The sequence below is a fragment of the Colius striatus genome, chromosome 1 (genome assembly GCF_028858725.1).
Source record: "Colius striatus isolate bColStr4 chromosome 1, bColStr4.1.hap1, whole genome shotgun sequence".
NCBI classification, from domain to species: domain Eukaryota; kingdom Metazoa; phylum Chordata; class Aves; order Coliiformes; family Coliidae; genus Colius; species Colius striatus.
Window position 1 is genome coordinate 81909202 of NC_084759.1, and position 20256 is coordinate 81929457.

A 20256-nucleotide genomic window follows, 5' to 3' on the forward strand; every position below is an offset into this window, starting at 1 on the left:
GGGCAGCCTGTTGGACTACTCTGTCACCCTCACAGTGAAATAGGTTTTTCTTATGTTTAAATGGAACTTTTTGTGTTCCAGCTTCATCCCATTACCCCTTGTCCTGTTGCTAGCTACTATAGAAAAAAGGGATGTCCCATCCTCCTGACAGCCACCCTTTAGATATTTATAAATGTTAATAAGATCTCCCCTCAATCTCCTCTTCTCCAGACTAAACAGCCCCAGTTCCCGCAGCCTTTCCTTGCATGAAAGATGTTCCAGTCCCCTGATCATCTTGATGGGTCTGCGCTGGCCTCTCTCCTGTCCCTCTTGAGCTGAGGAGCCCAGAACTGGACACAGGACTCCAGATGAGGTCTCAGCAGGGCAGAGAAGAGGGGAAGCAGAACCTCCCTCGACCTGCTGGCCACACTCTTCTTGATGCATCCCAGGATGTCATTGGCCTTCTTGGTCACGAGGGCACATTGTTGGCTCATGGTTAGTTTATTATCAATCAGGACTCCCAGGTCTCTCTCTGCAGAGCTGCTCTCCAGCAGTTCGACCCCCAGCCTGTACTGCTGAAGGGCTTTGTTCCTTCCCAGATGCAGGACTCTGCACTTGTCCTTGTTGAACCTCATGAGGTTCCTCTCAGCCCAATTTGGAGGGGAGAGTAACCACAAGCCTCAACCTTGTGTCCTTCCGCAACCATCATGAAGGGACCCTTCCTCTGCTCTGTAGGCAAGTGCAGGTCTGCCGTTTGTCAGAAAGAAAAGATGAGGCTGAGGCAGGTTGCTTGACTTCTACAATTGGATGAAAGAAATCCTTGCCAAAACCAAAAAGATGCCACGGCTATTGTGAATCTCCTGCACTGTGTTCACAAGACCCCTTAGTCCAAATGCTGATACAATTGAAATAAAATATTTGGACTTTTGAGAGAACAATACCATAAAACCCAAGAATAGTGCAGGTTAATTGTTAGCAAGGCAATACTAACACAATGTGAATATTTAGCTGTTATATATTGGAAAACACAAAAATGGCCATCCTCTTGGGAAGGACCTTGTAGCTTTATCCGATGCCTCCCCACTGGAAGCCTGAACTGTACCTGCTCATCTGTATGAGCTGGGGGACAGTCAGTGAAACTCCCCAGTGGCAGCAAACTCCCTAAGGTGAAACCTCTCATGGGTTGCAACAAATTGTCATATGTTGTAAAAATATCCCAGGATACAAAGAAGAAAGCTACAGGATCTTTTGCAAATTGGTGTTTTGGGATTTGTGTGTTTTTGTGTGTGTTTTGCAGAACCACAAACATTTTAGCAAGGTTTGGAAGTCCTGGAGGGTGTGGCCACCTCCAGCCTTAAGAGCTGCCCCTGGCTTTATAGTTTTATATCTGGAGCATGATTGTCCCACACACATGGATCACATGTGCAGACACTATTTGCACAAAGAAAGGAGGGTGTGCTAGAGGCAGCCACACAGTCTCTCACTCTTGATAACAGTTTCACAGGTTTGGGTCTTTTTCTGTTTTACTGTGGCATGTATATTATTTCATAACATCTCAGACCATCCAGCTGTTCCTGATCAGTTTTGGTATTTGTCTGAAGCCTAACTTCCAGTTTCCATTTGCAGATAGTGTCTCTTTCAGCTGTTACACCTTTATTTGAAGGGCTTTGCTTTTCCTTTTCAGACCAACTGTGCTCCATCCATTCCTGCTTCTCTATCAAAATCTCTTCACTGCTCTGTTTGTGTATGAACTGCAGGACAACAATTTATAATTGAATGCCATTTGCAGGATGTTTGTGCTCTGTTTTCACTTTCACAGATCACTGCAAACTCAGATACTGCCTATGGCTTTCCGGTATGTTTTTAAAACCACAAATTTCCTATGCCTTTAAGGAGAGATGTAGAACTGAGAGATGTTTCAAACAACAACAAACTGAAAACAACTTTACTTTTTTTTTTTTCCTGATTGTAACTTTCTTAATCTAGTTTCCATTAATTACTTACAGGAAAAAAAAAAACCCTAAGGAGTGCATGTCCAGCCAGAAATAAGGTTCATTTTGAAGCAAGAAGAAACAGACAATAGAAACATACAACCTAAAATTCCCAGCCTTTACTTGTACCATTATTTGCAAACTGGGCTTCAGAATTTCACAAGCTGTTTTTATACAAAGGTTAAAAAGTACAGTTTCAGGCTGTAGTACTGATTTTGTAGCTAGGCAGCCCAGGATTTCACCCGTGCCCAGGCTCCTGGCACAAAACGGTCTCACTGCTATGGCGACAAAACCCTCCTCTGACAACATTTTGCATTCATACATGTATGCTCTTGTCCACTTGCTTGTTAGTGGGTGATTTGCTTGCTGCACAAAACAACACACATCTAGTTTTGGAGGGTTTTCTGTTTTGGATTTTTAATTATATCGTTATATTACAGTTTTCCTGTTGTGTGTGCATGTTGTGCTTTGGGGTTTCGCCTTTTTTTTGGTGGATTCCCCCCCTCCTCCACCTTCTCAGTAACAGCAATACAGAAGGAATAAAAACCATTTCAGTCATGTTATGACCTGTGGGAAGAAATGCATGATCTGTCTTGCCCAGCACCTCACTGTTGTGGAAAAAACAGACTTAGTCACCAATGGCAGTGTGCCTGAGATGTCGACTTCCAGTCAGAGTAACATCAGTAACTTCTAAAGAGGCTCTTGTTTTCCCCTACAGACAACAGCTGTAAAACAATCTCAAGCACAATTATTTTACTCTACATACCCATATTCCATAAAGAGTTTGTTTATCCTATTCCATAAAGAGGTTCTTAGTTTTTCTTAAGGTCCAGTCTCCCGAATTAAACTGAAAAGAGAAACTTCTATAAACAAAACATGAATTAATCAATTTGCATGTGATTTCCTTATTTTGAAACATTGCACTTTGATTTCCATAGCTTTTATTTTTTACTTCAATGAGTTTCAAAATGTTTCAGATTTCAAAATCTGCTTTGAACGGCAGACACAGAACAGTTCATATTGGAAATGTAAAATCCAGATGTTTCTATATAAAGCAAAGTTAAAAAATAGGTTCCTGTCAACAGACCTTTTAAAATCACCTCTCTTATCAGAAGCTTCAGTTCAGATGAACTGGCATTTTTGACACAAAAACTCCTCACATTTCTTGACAACCCTCTTCTGTAAGTTAGGGATCATAAGTCAAGACTGGGAAGGAAAAATCCACAGATATTCACCTTAGAGAAATAACTTCTTCATCCTAATCTATTCTTTTTGTGCTGAAGATCTATGAGGTTTCTCTTTGCCCATCAGTGCCCTTGGACACATACGAGATGCTCACAAAGTGGCATTTACTTGGTCCTTAAGACATAGTTGTCTTATTGCTCATCAACACTCCTTTGGGGAAAAACTTCTTCCATTGCTGAAAAGCTCTGCAATCAAATACGTGTCTTTTATCACACCAATGGCAGAGAAAATGCACTACCCGTCTCTATTCTCCCTCAGGATGCTGATTGTTGGCTACCCCTCTTACCACCAATTTAGGGTCCTAATTTTATAAGGTTCTTTCAGCTCTTTGTTCTACTATAAAGTACCGTGAATTTCCTTTCTGTTGTTCTACTGCTATACCCAATTGCTCATAAGTTACTTTAAAAAAGACAAGGCAAATAATTACTATTTGGATGAAAGTGTAACAATATATTACAAAAATAATAGTTTGATTCTGCCTCTTCATATTTCTCCCCTGTATGAACTGCCAGAAAGTGATTTGGTACTTTGGAAGTGAGATAGAATCAAACTCGTTAGCTTCAGGTTTAATGAAAGCCTCTCTCTTTACTCTTTTATTGCTTCTCTACTGATAAGAGTCTTTGTCTAAGCTTTTCTCTTTAAAGCCCAGATGAAAAGCTTCTGGCCCACCTGATATACTTTTTAATGTAGAAAATTGTCCATCTGAATAGGCATGAAAATTACAATTTTGTTATCTTCATTTGTTTCATTGTAGTCACTGGATCTTTTGATTTTTACAGTTGCTGTCGGGATCCAAATAACAAACAAATCCCAGTACTGATTTATTTAACAGTGATACAGATATTCCTTCTCTTCCATCTTTTCTGAAATAGTAGTTACTGGCAGCAGGTGAAAAGTCAATGGCTTTAGAGTGGAAAAGGCCAAGCTGCATCTAAGTTCAACCGTATAATATGCTATAGCTGAGAAACGGGATTTAGTTTCATTATTACATCTGTATATGACTTAGGAAGCTGGACACTTTTAGCTGATGATTCTTAGTTGGTTGGCTATCCAAACTTGTGGGAAACCTGATGCATGGTTCTGTGGCACTGAAAATTGTTGATTTATTTTTAGAATACAAATTTTACTTGTTAGCCTGAACTCAGTTGAACATAATTTGCCTCCCAGGAAAGGTCTTTGACTGTATTTTCCATCTGCACCAATGATGATGTCTGCCAGACTTCCCCACAATGCAAATATGTTAACCTATCCTATATATCGTGTGCAATGGAGCTTTGAGTTTGTTCTGTAAGAGAGCCTGCAGGATCTCCTGCTGTTCAGTTTCTGAGTAAGGGCTAACATCAGGATTTCTGTCTATAAGCTTGGCCCATTCATATGGATAGAGGGGCTGTGCCACCTTCCAAAGGCCAGTATGCCTCCTGCACGGAGAAACCACAGATGGCATCGACTCCTTCAGACCACACGCAATGGGGGGAAATGGTCACAATGGGCATCCCCTTCCACAGATGTTAAGGGGATCCAGTTGTTTCTGCAGTGAGGCAAGCAAAAATCAAAGTCATCATAAAAAATGGAAGAAAGATAAACACACAAGTAGAAGCAAAGGGGCGTGTTGCCAGGGAGGAGAGGATTCTGAGCAGTATGGTGTCTGGAAAGGGGCTGAACCACAAAGTACTCGAAAGCACCTGGTAAATGGGGAAAGGCACCTACCTTCACAGGTAGTTTTTATTTTGAGGAACTGTGAAAATCTCTCAATGCATCTAAATGGATAGGCAACCCATTTATAAATACATTCCTAGAGCTGAAGATGGTGTGGGTTTTTTGTAGCAAATATAATGTATTAAAATAAAAGGTTACACTCAAAACTGGAATAGTGACGCTGGGAGGAAAATGTACTTAGGTTCCTGTGGATTTAAAGGGTTTACTGTTGGTGTAGAGACCCAGCACTTGGCTTAGAGGCCAGCCCAAAGAGGGCACTGCTGAAGAGCCTGGACTAAGAAAGCATGCACAGAGCAGCAGACCTCCAACTGTAGTAGCCGAGGGGCTATGGCATGTTCTTCAGTTCAATTTACTATATTTAAAGACTGTCAGGCAAATATTGTTGCCAAGAAATAGCCCAGAATCTGAGGAAGAGGTGATGTATGCTCCTCCCTGACAAATGGCAGCTTTTAAAGGAGCCGAATGAATGTTCATCTGAAAGATGGCAAGTGGTATTTCTAGCAAAAAAGAATCTCGGTAGGTTTGTAGTTTTTCTTCTATTCTGCACAAGAGACTCTAGCAGAAGAGATGGTAGGATGGATCTCTACAACAGCAGCTGAGATATCTTTACATCTAAACTTCAACCTGTTAATTTTCTACAGGTCTGAGATAGGATATTCTCTGTCATCACCATGGCCAGTGTATGCTGCAGTATTTGCTTCAAACTAGTAAGACATCAATAACTGAAGTATAGCTGTCAAATCCGGAATTGTTACTGTGTGGAATTCTTAAGTCAAAGCAGACTCTGGGTTTCTTTCAGATGCTGTAAAATAGCCACGAGTTTTGCCACTCCTATACTTAACATGTCAATTTCTTTAATGAAAGCATTGGCAAACCTGCCAAATTCCAAAAAGGAATTCACAAGAAAAGCATTTTTATTTTTAGCTTTCAGGGAATACAAGTTGCTGGCAACCAAATTAGCAGCAGATGGGAATTCTGTTGTCTCTGCTCAGGAAGAACCTTCAAAGGCCTTGGGCTGTCTTTCCATCTCAGTGAATCCTAACTTGAGCTTTTGGACACATTTCACAATATTTTATCAACCTTCAAGGGGTTTGATTTTAAAAAATCAAGCAAACTGGGTATGGTGTATCAAGGCTGTTTCACCCTCGGCTAGCAACTGTGTCTTCGGGGTGAGTAAACAGACTTACAAACAGATAATAAGCTGGAATGATATTTCAAGAATGTTGCCTGTATCTTTCTGCAGCTGGGCAACAGCAGATGTGCTGGATGGAGGATGCTCTGGGCAGCCTGGGAAGACTGGGCAGATACCACATCCTAACAGCCGGTTACTGCTGCATCCCTCCTGGTGAAACTGAAAAGCTCTCCTCTTTCACTTTCAATACAGTGGAAACAACAACAGCAATGTCAATGGCAACTCAAAATAAATGACTTTGTTCTGCAACCAAGCCCTGCTGACAGTAACAGAACAGACTCTCAGTAGCGTTATCCATCTTGCTCAGAAATCCTACTGCACTGGAAAGAAGATATCTACCTTTTCTCAGTTGAGTGCCTGCTGGTGTTACCCACTGAGCAGTTCAGTTCTCCTCTGCATCCCTGTGTTCTTGCTGGCTGTATTTCAGTGTCCAGCCTGTCCTTCCCGTAAAACCTTTAGGAGTCTTGTGAAAACTGCAAGATGGCAGCTTTTACCACAGGGGCCTGTGGTGCCTTTGAACATCTCACAATCCCTAGATTTCCCCCCCCTTCCTGCAATTTGTTCAAGTTCCTGTAATACTACCTTGATGATGGGAGTCCTCCATATATAATTTAGCTGTTTTGTGTCTTCCCTTCTTTATCCACCAATTCCTGGTATTCTTTTGCATTTTCTCCTGTTCTGATTCCTCAGCTGTGATTTCTGAGGAGTAATCACTGTGGCCCCAAGACCTTTTTCCCGAGTGGCAATAGCATCATCATTGCATAAGTAGTTAGGTCTGTCCTCCTCTCCCTGAACACTGCTTTGCAATTACTGATACAGTGTGTCACCTGCTGTTTTGTCACTTGGTGGTGTAACCTTCCCTCTGCTGCTTCTTGCAGACAGCTTTCAGTCTGACTATCCAGAACAGCCTGGTGGGTCAGCAAACTTCATCACTTCATTGCTCCTGTCCTTTTCTTGGAAACACCCTGAAAAGGCTCAGGCTACAAAAAAGATCCTTCCAGCTGATGAAACATCTGGGAAAGTGAGGAATCCCTCTGTGTATTCTTGCTCTTGCCATACTCTCCTTCAGCCAGTGCAGAAGATGGTGCAGCTTTTCATTTATGTTGGAAAAGACCTTGAAGATCATCCAGCCCAACTACCAACTGAGCACTGCCATGTCTACCAGTAAACCGTGTCCCCAGGCACCACATCTACACGTCTTTAAATACCTTTGGGGATGATGACTCAGCCACTTCCCTGGGCAGCCTGTTCCAGTGCTTGATGACCCTTTTGGTGAAAACATTTTTCCTGATAGCTAATCTAAACCTCCTCTTGGCACAACTTGAGGCTCTTTCCTGTTGTTCTGTTGCTTGTTACTTGGCAGAAGAAACTGACTGCCACCTCATCACAGCCTCCTTTCAGGTAGACGTAAGGTCTCCACGGAGCCTTGCAGTAGGTTGAGAGAGGTTCCCCTCTCCCTCTACTCTGCCCTTATGAGACCACATCTGGAATACTGTGTCCACTTCTGGGTCCCTCAGTTCAAGAAGGACAGGGAGCTGCTGGACAGAGTTCAGTGCAGAGCCACCAAGACGATGAAGGTAGTGGAGCATCTCCCTTATGATGAAAGGCTGAGGGAGCTGGGGCTCCTCAGCTTGCAGAAGAGGAGGACTGAGGGGTGATCTCACTAATGCTTACAAATACGTAAAGGGTGAGTGTCACAGGAGGATGGAGCCAGGCACTTCTCAGTGATGTCCAATGATAGGACAAGGGGCAACAGGTATAAGCTGGAACATAGAGGTTCCAAAGAAATACAAGAAAAAATTTCTTCCCTGTGAGGGTGATGGAGCACTGGCACAGGCTGCCCAATGAGTTGTGGAGTCTCCTTCTCTGGAGGCATTCAAAACCCACCTGGACGAGTTCCTGTGGGACCAACTCTAGGTGGCCTGCTCTGGCAGGGGGGTTGGACTAGGTGATCTTTCAAGGTCCCTTCCAACCCTGGAGATTGTGTGATTCTGTGCATGTGCAAAGGGCTCCATGGAAAGTCCTTTGAACGTCTAGTTCATTGACCAAGCAACATTCTGCCCCCACAAGTCCCTGCAGAAAGTACAATGCCCAGGGCTGTGTGGACTGGGCTGATGCGAAGCTGGACTTGGCACTGGGGAATCCATCCCCCTCCTCGGCTGATTCACCATCCTTCCTCGGCTGGCTGCCTGTCCTGTGCGAGACCCGGCCCCAGGTGCCTCACACCCTGGGTCTGTGCAGGTTAGGGACAGGGGCCATGGCGGGGTCTTGCTGGCTTCTGCAAGAGCACCCTGAGCACGGCCGGGCAGAGGCTGCTGGCAGAGCAGGAGGGCGCCAGGCGGCGGCGCGGAGGTCGGGCGCTCCCGCCGGGCCCCCGCTCCCAGGATAATCATTAACCAGCCCTCGGCAGCCCCGCGCAGCCAGGGCGGCACCGCGGCTCCGGCGCTCGCCAGGGACCAGCGGGCGCGCACCGACTCCCGTCCCCTGGGCACGGCCGGGCCACCGCGGCGGGCCGCCATGGAGGGCGAGGAGAACGGCACCCGCCACCTGTCCTGCGCCGACAGCGAGCCGCCCTACGCGCAGGAGCTTCTCCAGAGTAAGTGCGGCCGGAGCGAGAGGGGGCTGCGCGCTGCCACGCGGACCCGCCTCACGTCTGTTATCGGCCCGGCCATCCGGCCTCTGCACCCACCGCCGCCGGCTACCCCCGCCTTGTGCCGCCGCCGGCTACCCCCGCCTTGTGCCGCCGCCGCCTCCGCCGGCCGCGCCGCCCCGGCGAGGAAATCCACCGGGCGAAGGCAAGCAGCCGCCGGGCACCCGCCGAACTGCCCCTGGCTTCAGGGACGGGAGAGAGGGCTGCACGATGTCCGGGCCAGAGCTGTGGATGGGGGTGGGAGGCAACGGCGGGGCGAAAAGGCGTCTCCGCTACCCGCCGAACTGGGCACTGAAGCAGCCCATGGGCTCGCCTCTGGTCTCGGGCTCTCCCGTGGCTCTTGAGGTGTGGAGATGTCCAGTGATATCTCCTGTGTGCAGTGTGGGCTGCGCCTCCTGCAGCCAAGTCAATAAGTGTTGGGGGTTTGTGGAGCAGGTTAGGGTAAGAGTCTGGGGCAGAGGTTCACTTTTGCAGGCACTGTTCTGCATGCCTTCGGGTAAGCTGTGGCCACAGGAGGAGTCACTGGTGGTGAGCATGGACTTCTAAATTAAACCTGACTCCACTGCAATGCTGTCTTCTGTCTCTGGAAGCACCTTTCTTGCGAGAAAATAAACCTCAAGCATCAGCCATGGATAAAAGTAATATCCATTCCCAGTGTCAGTGGAGACATAAAACCTGTTGACTGTGGGTAAATGTTCATATCCATCTTTAAAGGAGAAGTGAAAAGAACTTGGTGAAGGCATAAAGTTTTCTTTCAGGGTAGAGGTATCAGGGGCTTATCCTTAGATTGTTCATGTGCTCCACAGATGTCTTCTGAGCTTCTAAAAGTTTGCTTGCCTGAGGAAGTTAGGCACAAACATGCCTGTCAACATACAATGGAAGCAAAGAACTGATACCAAGTAAATACATTTTTGCTTGTAGTCTGCCTGGAAAAGTTCCCAGAATATGTATTTACTCTATTGATTTTCAGTAATGTATTGTGTATTCATTCACATTAATCTAAGGACATTTTTCCTGGAACACCACCCTTCTGAAGGGATCTTTTGCATAATGCTTTGAGAACACGGAGACATATCTTCCCATAGGCTGCCTGTGGATCCTGGAAAGGTTTAATCATGAACTCAAGTATTTAAATCATCCTGTGGAGACAATGGTTTATCTACGTCACTAAGGATGAATGCAAGTCTTTGCAGAATATAGGGTGAAGGACCTCCTCAGAGATGATGTCTTTACATTAAATGTTTGGAATGCTTATGAAATAAATCTGAACTGTCAGTTTTCTTTTCTATCTCTGTAGGCCTTGACCTACCAGGGAGATTTCTCTTTGCAATCTTGACTTTGATGACGCTAATTGCCAATCTGGTGTTTATAGAGGAAGTGATCTATATCTACAAGAAAATCCCCTCCTCCAAAAGATCAATCATAATTTGGATTAATGCCGCAGCTCCAGTAAGTCAAAATGGAAAAGAGATGAAATTGCATGTTGAAAATAGGGTTTCCCTGAAAATCCGCATGAACCTGCTTTATCTCTGCCCTTTGTGCAACCCTCCTCCCTTTCTCTGTAGGTGATCGCTACTACTTCGTGCATTGGCATGTGGATTCCTCGTTCAACAATGTTTACAGATTTCACAGCAGCAGTGTGAGTATTCTATGTGTTCCTAGACATTGCCCCAAACCCTGAATTTCTTCCCTTTAAACATCTGCTGCTCTCAGTAAACACAGTCATTTTGTAAATTTAACAATTTAGTAATTTTTGGTTTGAGTTGAAATCTCTTGGCAGCTCTTTTCTGGGAGGTGGAAAATACTGAAGCAGTTCCCAGTGCTGCAGTCCCCTAGTGTGGGAACCTCAGTATGAGCGATCTGTGACTTGCATGTAATGGATCCCTCAGATTGACAGTGGCTTTGAAGCAGTACTGTTTCTTTCCTCTCTCTGCCTGTCATGTGGAGTGAGATTCTGACCTATGATGACTTCTCTGTGCTTTTACTAATTACGAGCCATGGAGGTATATTATTAATGGTGGCAAGTGAACCTCCAATGAGTATATCAATGTAAAAATGTTCCACAGTTGTCCTGGTACAAGCACTTTCTGTACGAGCATGACAGCTCTGACATGCACTGAGAAGAAGGGAGAAATGTGGTCCTTGCTTTCTGGAGGTGATGGCACAGCCTTGGTAGGCAGAGCCAGGCAGGAGAACGTTGTGGCCTTGGGCACTCCACCATTGATTTCGAGATGATTTTTGGAACCCACTGCAGGACAGTATCCCAGACTGTCATAAATAGCCTCACCTCATCTCACTGTATTTGCTAAGTGAGTAAAAAAGGAGGAAAAACACAGTAGCAGGGTATAGTTAGCATGCAGCAATTTATGCAGGTAGTGCAGATTGCCGGAAAGTTCCAAGGATTCAAGGCTGTAGGATTTCAAGCCTGTCTGAATACCCCCTCCTCCCTTGCCCAAGCTGTAGGTTTGCATCCCCTCACTTGCAGCTGCTGCCACTCATTCTCCAGCCACACAGCAAGCTCCTTCAAGGAGGCAGCACACCTGAAGAGGACTTCTTTTATTTGATGAGATTGGATTTCAGTGAATTAATTCCTTAAGTCAACTTGGGACAAAGAGGAAAGGGCAATTGCACAATCTGTTGCTTCTGGGAAGGGTTGAGAATGTGTGGCTGGTAAAGGAAGGAGAGGTAGGGTTGCAGCAGCCAGCGATTGGATCAACTTTGGCTGCAGAGGAACCACATCCTGAGTGGGCCAGCACTTTCAATGGTATCTATCTCTACGAACCTAGCTGTGTTTGAATTTCTTTGGTTGGCTTCTTGTTTGTTTGGCTTTTTTTAGAGGAGGAAAAGGACTTGTTCTAAAGTTTGAACCAGTCAGGAGTCGGTAATCGATAGGACAATATTGCCATGACTTGGGCCAGAAAAGCCTGTGCTTTAGTGTTGTCTCTGCCACCAACCACCAGTGTAGCTTTGGGAAATCCCACACCTGCTCCATGCCTCAATTTATTCCTCTTTTAGTGAGGTTATGGTAAATCTGGTCCTCCAAGGTGATGAGTGGGAAGCATCTTGTGAAGGTTTTTCACAGCTCGTGCTAGAACTTCGATTTTAAAGCCTAAGCTGTAAAAACCCTGGACAGAAGGCAGCGGTGGTCTGCGCAGGCATATGAGACACACATAGGCAAGTTCAAGCCGTCATTTTGTCCCTCTCCTAGATTTTTTGCCATAGTTATCCACAAGTTCCTGGTGATGATGATTAAGGAGTGTGGTGGTCAAAAGCTGCTCCTCAGGCGGTTTGAAAACAGTCACTTCAAGATCAGCACCGGCCCCTGCTGCTGCTGCTGCCTTTGCCTCCCTCATGTGCGCATCACTAGGTGAGTTGCCCTTTAAGATTTCTCTTTAAGCTGGAAAAGGGCTGCTGGAATTCATCCAACTTGGTGAGGCCAAGCTTACAGCAAAGGGCCTCCCTGCTTCCCGAAAGTCAGTCTCAAGCTGTCTCTTTTAAACAGTGCCATCACTTTGGGACTGTACACCAACAGGAATTTATTTCAGTTTTATAATGCAGAGCTTTGCGCAAGAGCCGAGAGCATGAGCTCTTTCAGTTTAAACCAGTGCAGCATTCCCACTCACAGTAACGTTAAACAATCTGGTATCTCTCCAACTAATCCCATTCCCTTCCAAGAAACCATTTCTATAGTAAGCAGTGGTGTGTGGGAGGAGGAATTTCTACTCCCAAAAACCTAATAACTGAGAGTTCTGTTTCTTTTCTTTCCAGAAGGGAAGAAATGTCTTCATATTGGATATTTTTCACAAGCAGAATTGTCAAATTGAGGCTGTCTTGAAGGAAAATTTCTCTTACTTAGGTGAAATTGAAATGTTTCATTCTGATTTTTACTTTAAAACTACTTCAGATTAAAATGATTTTTAGAACAACAACAAAAAGATACGATACCCGGAAAGATTTGATCACAATGAAATGGCATTGTCTGATGAGGCAGGAGCAAATATTTTCTTCTAGTAAACTTAGTATTAATGTACCTTTGAGAAGTGGGGTGAGGACAGAGAGCTGCAACTACAGGAGACAATGTGCTGTGGCTCAAACCCTGTGTCCTTTGAGCACTGCCTGGTGGGGCTCCTCCTCTGAGTAGCATCACCCTGCCATATACACGCTGCTCTGCAGCCTGGAAGCCTCACGTATTTCCCAGGGCTTTCCTACTGGCATAGAGTAGGAGAATGTTTCTCTCATTAAAAGCAAAAGCTGAAGGACTAAACATGCAAGACAGAGACTTTTCCATGAGGGCCCTTAGGGGCTTTATGGTCTGGTGAAGTGAAAGTGGCAAACAGAATGCAGCATAGCCGTTTGTGATGTGTTTGCAAAAAGTCTTATTTTTGCCCGCAATAATTCTTCCTCGAACTGCTTCATTTGCTATTAAAATTTCAACTCTTGTTTCCATCATTTTATTTTAATGGAAGAACACATGGAGGGGGTCTGGGGAAGAATAGATAGTAAACCAACTGGAAAATGTACCTCCAAAACTGGATGTAATGCAATGACATAAAATCAGCAACTACTGATACAGGCCTAAAGGACTCCTACTGACTTTTGTGGAGCATTGGTTCAGGTTCATTTCAGCAGTCAGAGATGAAGAAATGTCATGGGACAACGTTGTGACATAGATCTAACATGTCACCAGTGTATTTGGTTTTGTTTTGTGTCTGACACCCTCTGCATAGGTTGTAGTAGCTGGGAGCCTGGGAGATTGTCCTTTTCTATGCTCTCCTGTTGATCAGTCTAGTGACAGCTTACACAGGATGATATTAGCTACTATTAACACCTTGCAGGATCTGTATAGTGCCTACTGCTGTTGGGAGGAAGGACAGCTGTCTGTTTTAAAGTAAAAGGAGTTTTGCTCTGCAGAAGGTTTAGGATTCCTTCTCCAATGTCTGTAGCACTGGGAGACACATCTGCTGTCTCTGCTCTGACTTGTAGACTTTTCCCATTACAGGGTACAATTGGGGTTTTTTGGGCTTGTAGCAGAAATAGTGTGACCCACAGGACTAGGGCAGTGATTGTCCCCCTGTACTCTGCACTGATGAGGCTGCACCTCAAATATTGTGTTCAGTTCTGGGCCCTTCACTACAAGAAGGACATTGAGGTGCTTGAGCCTGTCCAGAGTTGGGCAACAAAGCTGTTGAAGGCTCTGGTGAAGTCTTGTGAGGAGTGGCTGAGGGAACGTGAGTGTTTAACCTGGAGAAGAGGCTGAGGGAAGACATGATCACGCTCCACAACTGTCATGGAAGGTTGTAGTGAGGGGTCAGTCTCTTCATCCAAGTAAGGAGTGATAGGACAAGAGGAAATGGCCTCAAGTTGCAGCAGGGGAGGTTTAGATTGGAGATTAGGTAGAACTTTTTCAATGAGAGAGTTGTTAAGAGATTGGCACAGGCTGCCCAGGGAGGTGGTGGAATCACCGTCCCTGGAGATATTTAAAAGCCATGTCGATGAGGTGCTGAGGGACATGGTTTAGTGGTGGGCTTGGCAGTGTGAGGTTAGTGGTCAGACTCAGTGATCTTAAATGTTGGGTTTTTTTCCAATAAAAACAATTCTGTGTTTCTATTATTCCCTTTCTTGATCGACCACAGGACTAGGAGGTGCCTGAACAGGGAGGCTGAATTTCCCAGTTGCGTGGGAGAACTCGGACAGTAAGGCAAGGCAAGAGCAAGTGACAGTATTGTCCAAAAACCGGTTATGCTGTTACTGGCTTTCCAATTAGCTTCAGGGCAGAGAAAGACATCACTCTTTCCCCAGTTTTCATTGGTACATAATTGCTGCAGAGCAGGAAAAGTACTATTTTTAGAGACTTTACTAAATAAACACTGGGTAATTCTTGGAAAGATTTTCTAATCTTGAAGCTGTTCCTCCCCAGATTTTAGCCACATGCTACAGGAATGGAAAAGTTTTGCAGTTGACAGTATCCAAAACATGTTGTTAATGTTGCTAATAAGATCTTAACCTATGTGATTTTTGTGTTGGGTTGTGGTTTTTTTTTGCCAGGCGAACTCTCTTTTGTCTAAAGCTGGGCACCTTTCAGTTTGCTTTCCTTCGACCCGTGTTCATGTTTTTGTCAATAGTGCTTTGGACTGATGGCAATTACACCCCTCACAATGTAAGTAAATATTTTATTTAAAGATAGTCCACAAAATCTGTAGGTTTTTGAGTGGATGTTATTATCTTAGCCTGCAACCAAATGGTGAAATCTGGGAGCACTTCCAAGTGAGTCTTTACTACATTCTTTTGAGACCCTGAAGCCTATGATTTCTGCTTTCCCCCAGGCTCTCAGTTTCCTGGTTTCTCTTGGAAAGAAACTGGGTGTCAGGGTGGGCTGGGTATTAGATTTTGCTGTGATGTGTTTCTTGCCTTGTATGGTTAGAATAGCGGGACTGCAGGTTGCACTGTGGGATGTACCTGCCCTGTGTTTTATAAGGTACAGCCTTAAGAAGCCAGTTTATGTACTGACAGGTAAACAGGAAGCCTAATTCTGTAGGGTTTTTGCAAATCATGGTGATTTTTATATGTGCAAAGTATAAAAGATACCTCTGCTTTGTACCACGTAGGCTGCAAGATGGTGAAGGAGCCTGTATCTGCACCTCTCTGATAACTCAAATTAAAAGTAATACGTTGTTTGTTGTTTCACTGAGATGTCATGCTGAATATGGTCTCAGAAGCTGCTGAGCATCCCCAGATGTTGCTGGAGTCAGCGTGAGGTGTTATGCCACTTGTTACCTTCCCAGGCTGAACATGGGAAGGTAACATGTCGTGTCTGTTCGGTAAAAGCACTGTGCTAACACTCCAGTTGGTACTGTGCAGTTTCCTCATACAAACCCCAGCAGCTGCTCTGACCTCTATGGAGACAGAAACATGCATTTTAACGTCTCCATCATCCAATTCACAGTTTCTTCCTGGATATACTAAAATGAACTGTAAAGTTTTATAGGTATGCTTGTTTGATTTGCTTCTCAGTTATCTCTCAAAGGAGCTGCAATATGGATTAGCTGCTTCATTGGTGCCCTCACCATTTTTGCTCTGTGGCCAGTTGCAATTATGTTTCAACAAGTTAGGACTCTCCTTGTCTGTAAGAAGATCATCCCAAAGTTTGCTCTTTATCAGGTGAGGAATTGAATATTTCTGATAAGAGTGTCTCTTAACTGCTGAGATAACACTGTCTCTCTGGTTCCTGGTCCTTTGTTGAAAAGTTACAGTATTTTTTTCCTCCCTATTAAACACACTGTGCAAAGGTATATTTTATGTGATGAAAGCTGCATCCCTTTGAAGCACTGTCTTTGGTGGTTGTTCACTTTCAGCTTGAGCCAATTTACCTGTAGTCTTTTGTGAGTGCTGGAGATGTGAATGCCACATAAAATCTATTAATCTTTAGGCGACTGAAATCAAAACAGTACCTTCTGTGGGGCCTGAAGGAAGCTTTGTAGATGCAGTATCCTGAAACACAATGTTAAAGTGCTGATGTCTGCTTTTAAAAACTAGGAGAGGATGTGGAACACTGTGTGGATAGCTGTTGTTTAAACTATTTCAGCATGTCACAATGCTCTGTTTTGACAACAATTTTCTTGACTATTCTGCACTTCAAAGTTAGATAATGAAAATACTATCTGGGCACCTTTAAATAGTAAAGAACAGAACAAAACAGGTTAGACTGAAAAAGCCTAAGGTCAGGGCTGCCCAGACTACTCTGAAGAGTGTACAGTAGAATCCTTGGAGCATACATACTTCTTGAACAAGACATGTAGAATAAGGTTTCTGCTAAGTAAATTATTAAGCATAAATGCAATGAGCAGAATAATCACACCTGCAAAGCTGTATTAAGATGAATCCAGGTTTAGGGTGGCAAACTGTTAACACAAGGGTTTTGTACTCGGGCAGTTACACCAGCAGCTTGAGCCACACTTTGGCATCTCCAAGGCACTGAAGGCCTAGCTCAGCGAATAGCAGGTAGTATGATGCGTGAGTGTTGCTGAACCCAAGATGTGAAGAGTCTTTCATATCTTCTGGCAAAAAAAGCCATTCTCATATAACTTGGGGAACACCACATCTCCCTGCTGTGGTAAAAAAAAAGGGGACAACAGAAAAAAATCTGTCTTTGAATCCTTCCTCCAGTAAGGGAGAACATAGCTCATAGGTCAGATTAACAGCAAGTTTTAAAAACATTGTTATCTATCATTCAGACTTCAGCACTTGTGGAAAATCTTGTCTGGGAGATCTATGCATACTACACCTCCCAAGTTAAGGGCTGGATAGAAACACTTTAAAAAAGGGTACCATTGAGTACTTGCATTCTGAGCAGTCTCATCATCCTGGCCCTAAGATAAATTTGGCAGAATGGTGGGTAGATGTGGTAGATGAGAGGAGGAGAAGAGCAAGAAAATAGGAATGAGGCAGAAGAGGATCTGTTATGACAGCAGAATTATTGTATGAACTGTAAGCCTTTTCCTGGTAGCTAAGGTATCTGTTTTCTCTTTCTGGTGCAGTTTATTCTCATTCTGAACCACTTGCAGACAGCTATTATCAACATCTTGGCCATGCAAAGAATAATTTCCTGTGCTCCACCACTCTCCTCGTTAGCAAGAGGAGCATGTAAGTTCTTTTGGGAATGATGTTCTTTCTTTGCTTGCAAAGGTGCCAATTCATTGTTGCTGACCAGGATATCTGGTATTTTCCTGAAATACTAATTTCCTGTGATCATATAGCATTTGGAGAATCTCATTTTTTACTTAAAAAAGAGCTGTCGTAATCACAGGGAAAATCTTGTTAATGAGAAGAGTTGGAACCAGAAATGAGAGGAAAAGAAATCAACATGCATAATTACTGTTAAATCTCTTCTGCTTTGGATGCATTGTTCATGGCATGTTTATCAATGGACAATGCTCTAATTCTGTAACTGATTTTATTGCCAAGTGTGAGAGACGCTCCATTATGGCAACGGGATGGTAACATTTTTTCCTTTTGCATGGATGAAAATAAGTCAGGTATTAATTTAGTGTCTTATAGTCATTTCCCCCTTTGGGGGGCTCTTCTTTGTCTTTTTTTTTTGGGCAGATATATCCCAACAGCTCCTCATCATGGAAATGTTTCTGATAACCCTAATATCAAGGGTGTTCTACAGGAGAAGATATAGTGACCTAGAGCCTCCAGAGTGTACTACTGATGAAGCTGGGGACAACAAGCAGACTCCCAAGATTATCCTGAATGGCTCAGTTAATTAAGATGGATGGCCAAGGGTTTAGAAGCCTTCTGTGCTCCTGTTCTGTAGGAGCTGGAATTGTAGCTTTAGGAGCTTATATATTCTTGCACCACAAATGGCCAGTGTCCATTTCAGAAGAGCTTCTGACGTAGATGCCTGTGAGCTGTGCATACTGAAAGAGCACTAGTGGAAAGCTAAACCCGACTATTCTCCAGTGATATATACGTGGTGTGAGTGTTTTCATATCATGCCATGTAGTAAGATTTCAGGGAGAAAATCGGGAGGCCCAAAGCCAAACTAGAAGTTTGGCTAGTGCCAAAAAAGACAATGTTTCTATACATATATTAGCAACCAAAGAAGGGCTAAGGAGAATCTCCATTCTTTATTGGATGCAGGGGGGGAAACATAGTGACAAAGGATGAGGAAAAGACTGAGGAACTTAATGCAAGATCTGCTTGACTAACCTCCTATGTCTCCTCCTTTGTCTCCTCCTATGACAAAGTGGTTCACTCAGGAGATGAGGGAAAGCCTGTGGATGTTGATAATGTTGGACTCAAGCACAGCCTTTGACATTGTTTCCCACATCAATCTCCTGGAGACACTGCTGGATGGGTGTACTCTTTGCATGGTAAAAAACTGTCTGGATGGCCAGGCCCAGAGAGTGGGCCACCATTTAGATATTTCTAAATATTAATGAGATTCCCCTTCAGTCTCCTCTTCTCCAGGCTAAACAGCCCCAGATCCCACAGCCTTTCCTCATAAAGAAGATGCTGCAGTCTCCTGATCATCTTGGTGGCCTTCCCTTCAAAGGGATGAACCTTCCCTTCAAAAATAATTGAAGCTGGAATTTTCACTCCACATTACAGTGTCAGTAGAATTAACTGGGATCAGCTAACGTATCCCTAAGATGAGAAATCTTAATGTATATTAACATTATGGCTATTAGCACATCATTCCCAACATTGCTTTATATCAGTATAGTCTAAGCCATGGGTGCATACAAGGACTTGAAGAGCAGTATTGAGTTTCATTATGGCATTGGGAGTGATTGGCTGTTAGTTCAAGCAGCTTTGGAACTGGAAAATAAAATGTTTTGAGTTGGTAAGGAATCTTTGTGAATTGCTGTGGAAAACACTTTAATTACTAGAGAAAATGACACAAATCAGTATTACTGGAAAATATTTTGGGTAGCAGTTCTGTAAGGGGCATGTCTTGGTGGTTGAGATCTGTGTCATGGAAGAACAGATCCATGTGCCATGCATTTGGAAACAGATGGAGAAGTGGTGGCCCTTGTAGGGCCTAGTGAAGGCAGCTGCTGGGGCACAGGAAGAATCAATCATCATACTTTGCTGCTGATTTGGTATCTGTCATAGAATCATGGAATGGTAGGGGTTGGAAGGGACCTTTAGAGATCATATAGTCCAACCCCCCTGCAGAAGAAGGTTCACCTAGATCAGGTCGCACAGGAACATGTCCAGGTGGGTCTTGAAGACCTCCAAGGAAGGAGACTCCACAACCCCTCTGGGCAGCCTGTGCCAGGGCTCCCTCACCCTCACAGTGAAATAGCTTTTTCTTATGTTTAAGTGGAACTTTTTGTGTTCCAGCTTCATTCCATTACCCCTTGTCCTGTTACTATCTACTGTAGAAAAAAGAGATGTCCCAACCTCCTGACACCCACCCTTCAGATATTTATAAATGTTAATAAGATCTCCCCTCAATCTCCTCCAGACTTGTAAACATCAGTGTGGGTCCAATTTAGCCACAGGTTTCTCTAGTTGTTGTGCTTTTGGATAGACATTTAATATTTGTTGTGATCTTCATCTGACATATTCAGCAATAAAAAGTACCATGGTGATTGTCAAGCAGATTCCATTATTTGGCAGCAAAAACATTTCTTTTTACCATGTACAGTCATGAACATTCCAAAAACCAATTACTTGCATAGAACCCTTTTCAGAGCAAAATTTGGCATACTTTATCTTAAAAATGTGCCTAAGAGCTTTCCTGACTTACAGCTTATGTTAGTGTAGCAGAATGCATGGTTCTTATTATTACTTTTGGTTTTTTTCCTTTTTGGAGCTTTTTAAATTAAGAATTTCTTTCCCACCTCTGGCTCAGACCAATAACTGCAGCCTGCCTAGTTGATACGTGGTGTCTAGGAAGGCACCAAGGAGCTAGTAGCCAGAGGTAGCAGGTGGCCTACATCACAGTCCATTCATTCAGGTGCTCTTGAAAT

The 20256-nt window shown here is 43.9% G+C and overlaps 1 protein-coding gene across 1 annotated transcript; it reads left to right on the forward strand.

The window, feature by feature from the left end:
* The first annotated feature begins 8576 nt into the window (after window positions 1-8576).
* Window positions 8577-19764, forward strand: LOC104559055 (organic solute transporter subunit alpha). Its single transcript, XM_061988593.1, has 8 exons — window positions 8577-8719; window positions 10071-10222; window positions 10339-10412; window positions 11982-12140; window positions 14819-14930; window positions 15785-15931; window positions 17308-17413; window positions 17876-19764. The coding sequence occupies exons 1-8, from the start codon at window positions 8641-8643 to the stop codon at window positions 18040-18042; spliced, it is 996 nt and encodes a 331-aa protein (XP_061844577.1). The 5' UTR covers window positions 8577-8640; the 3' UTR covers window positions 18043-19764.
* Window positions 19765-20256: the final 492 nt, after the last annotated feature.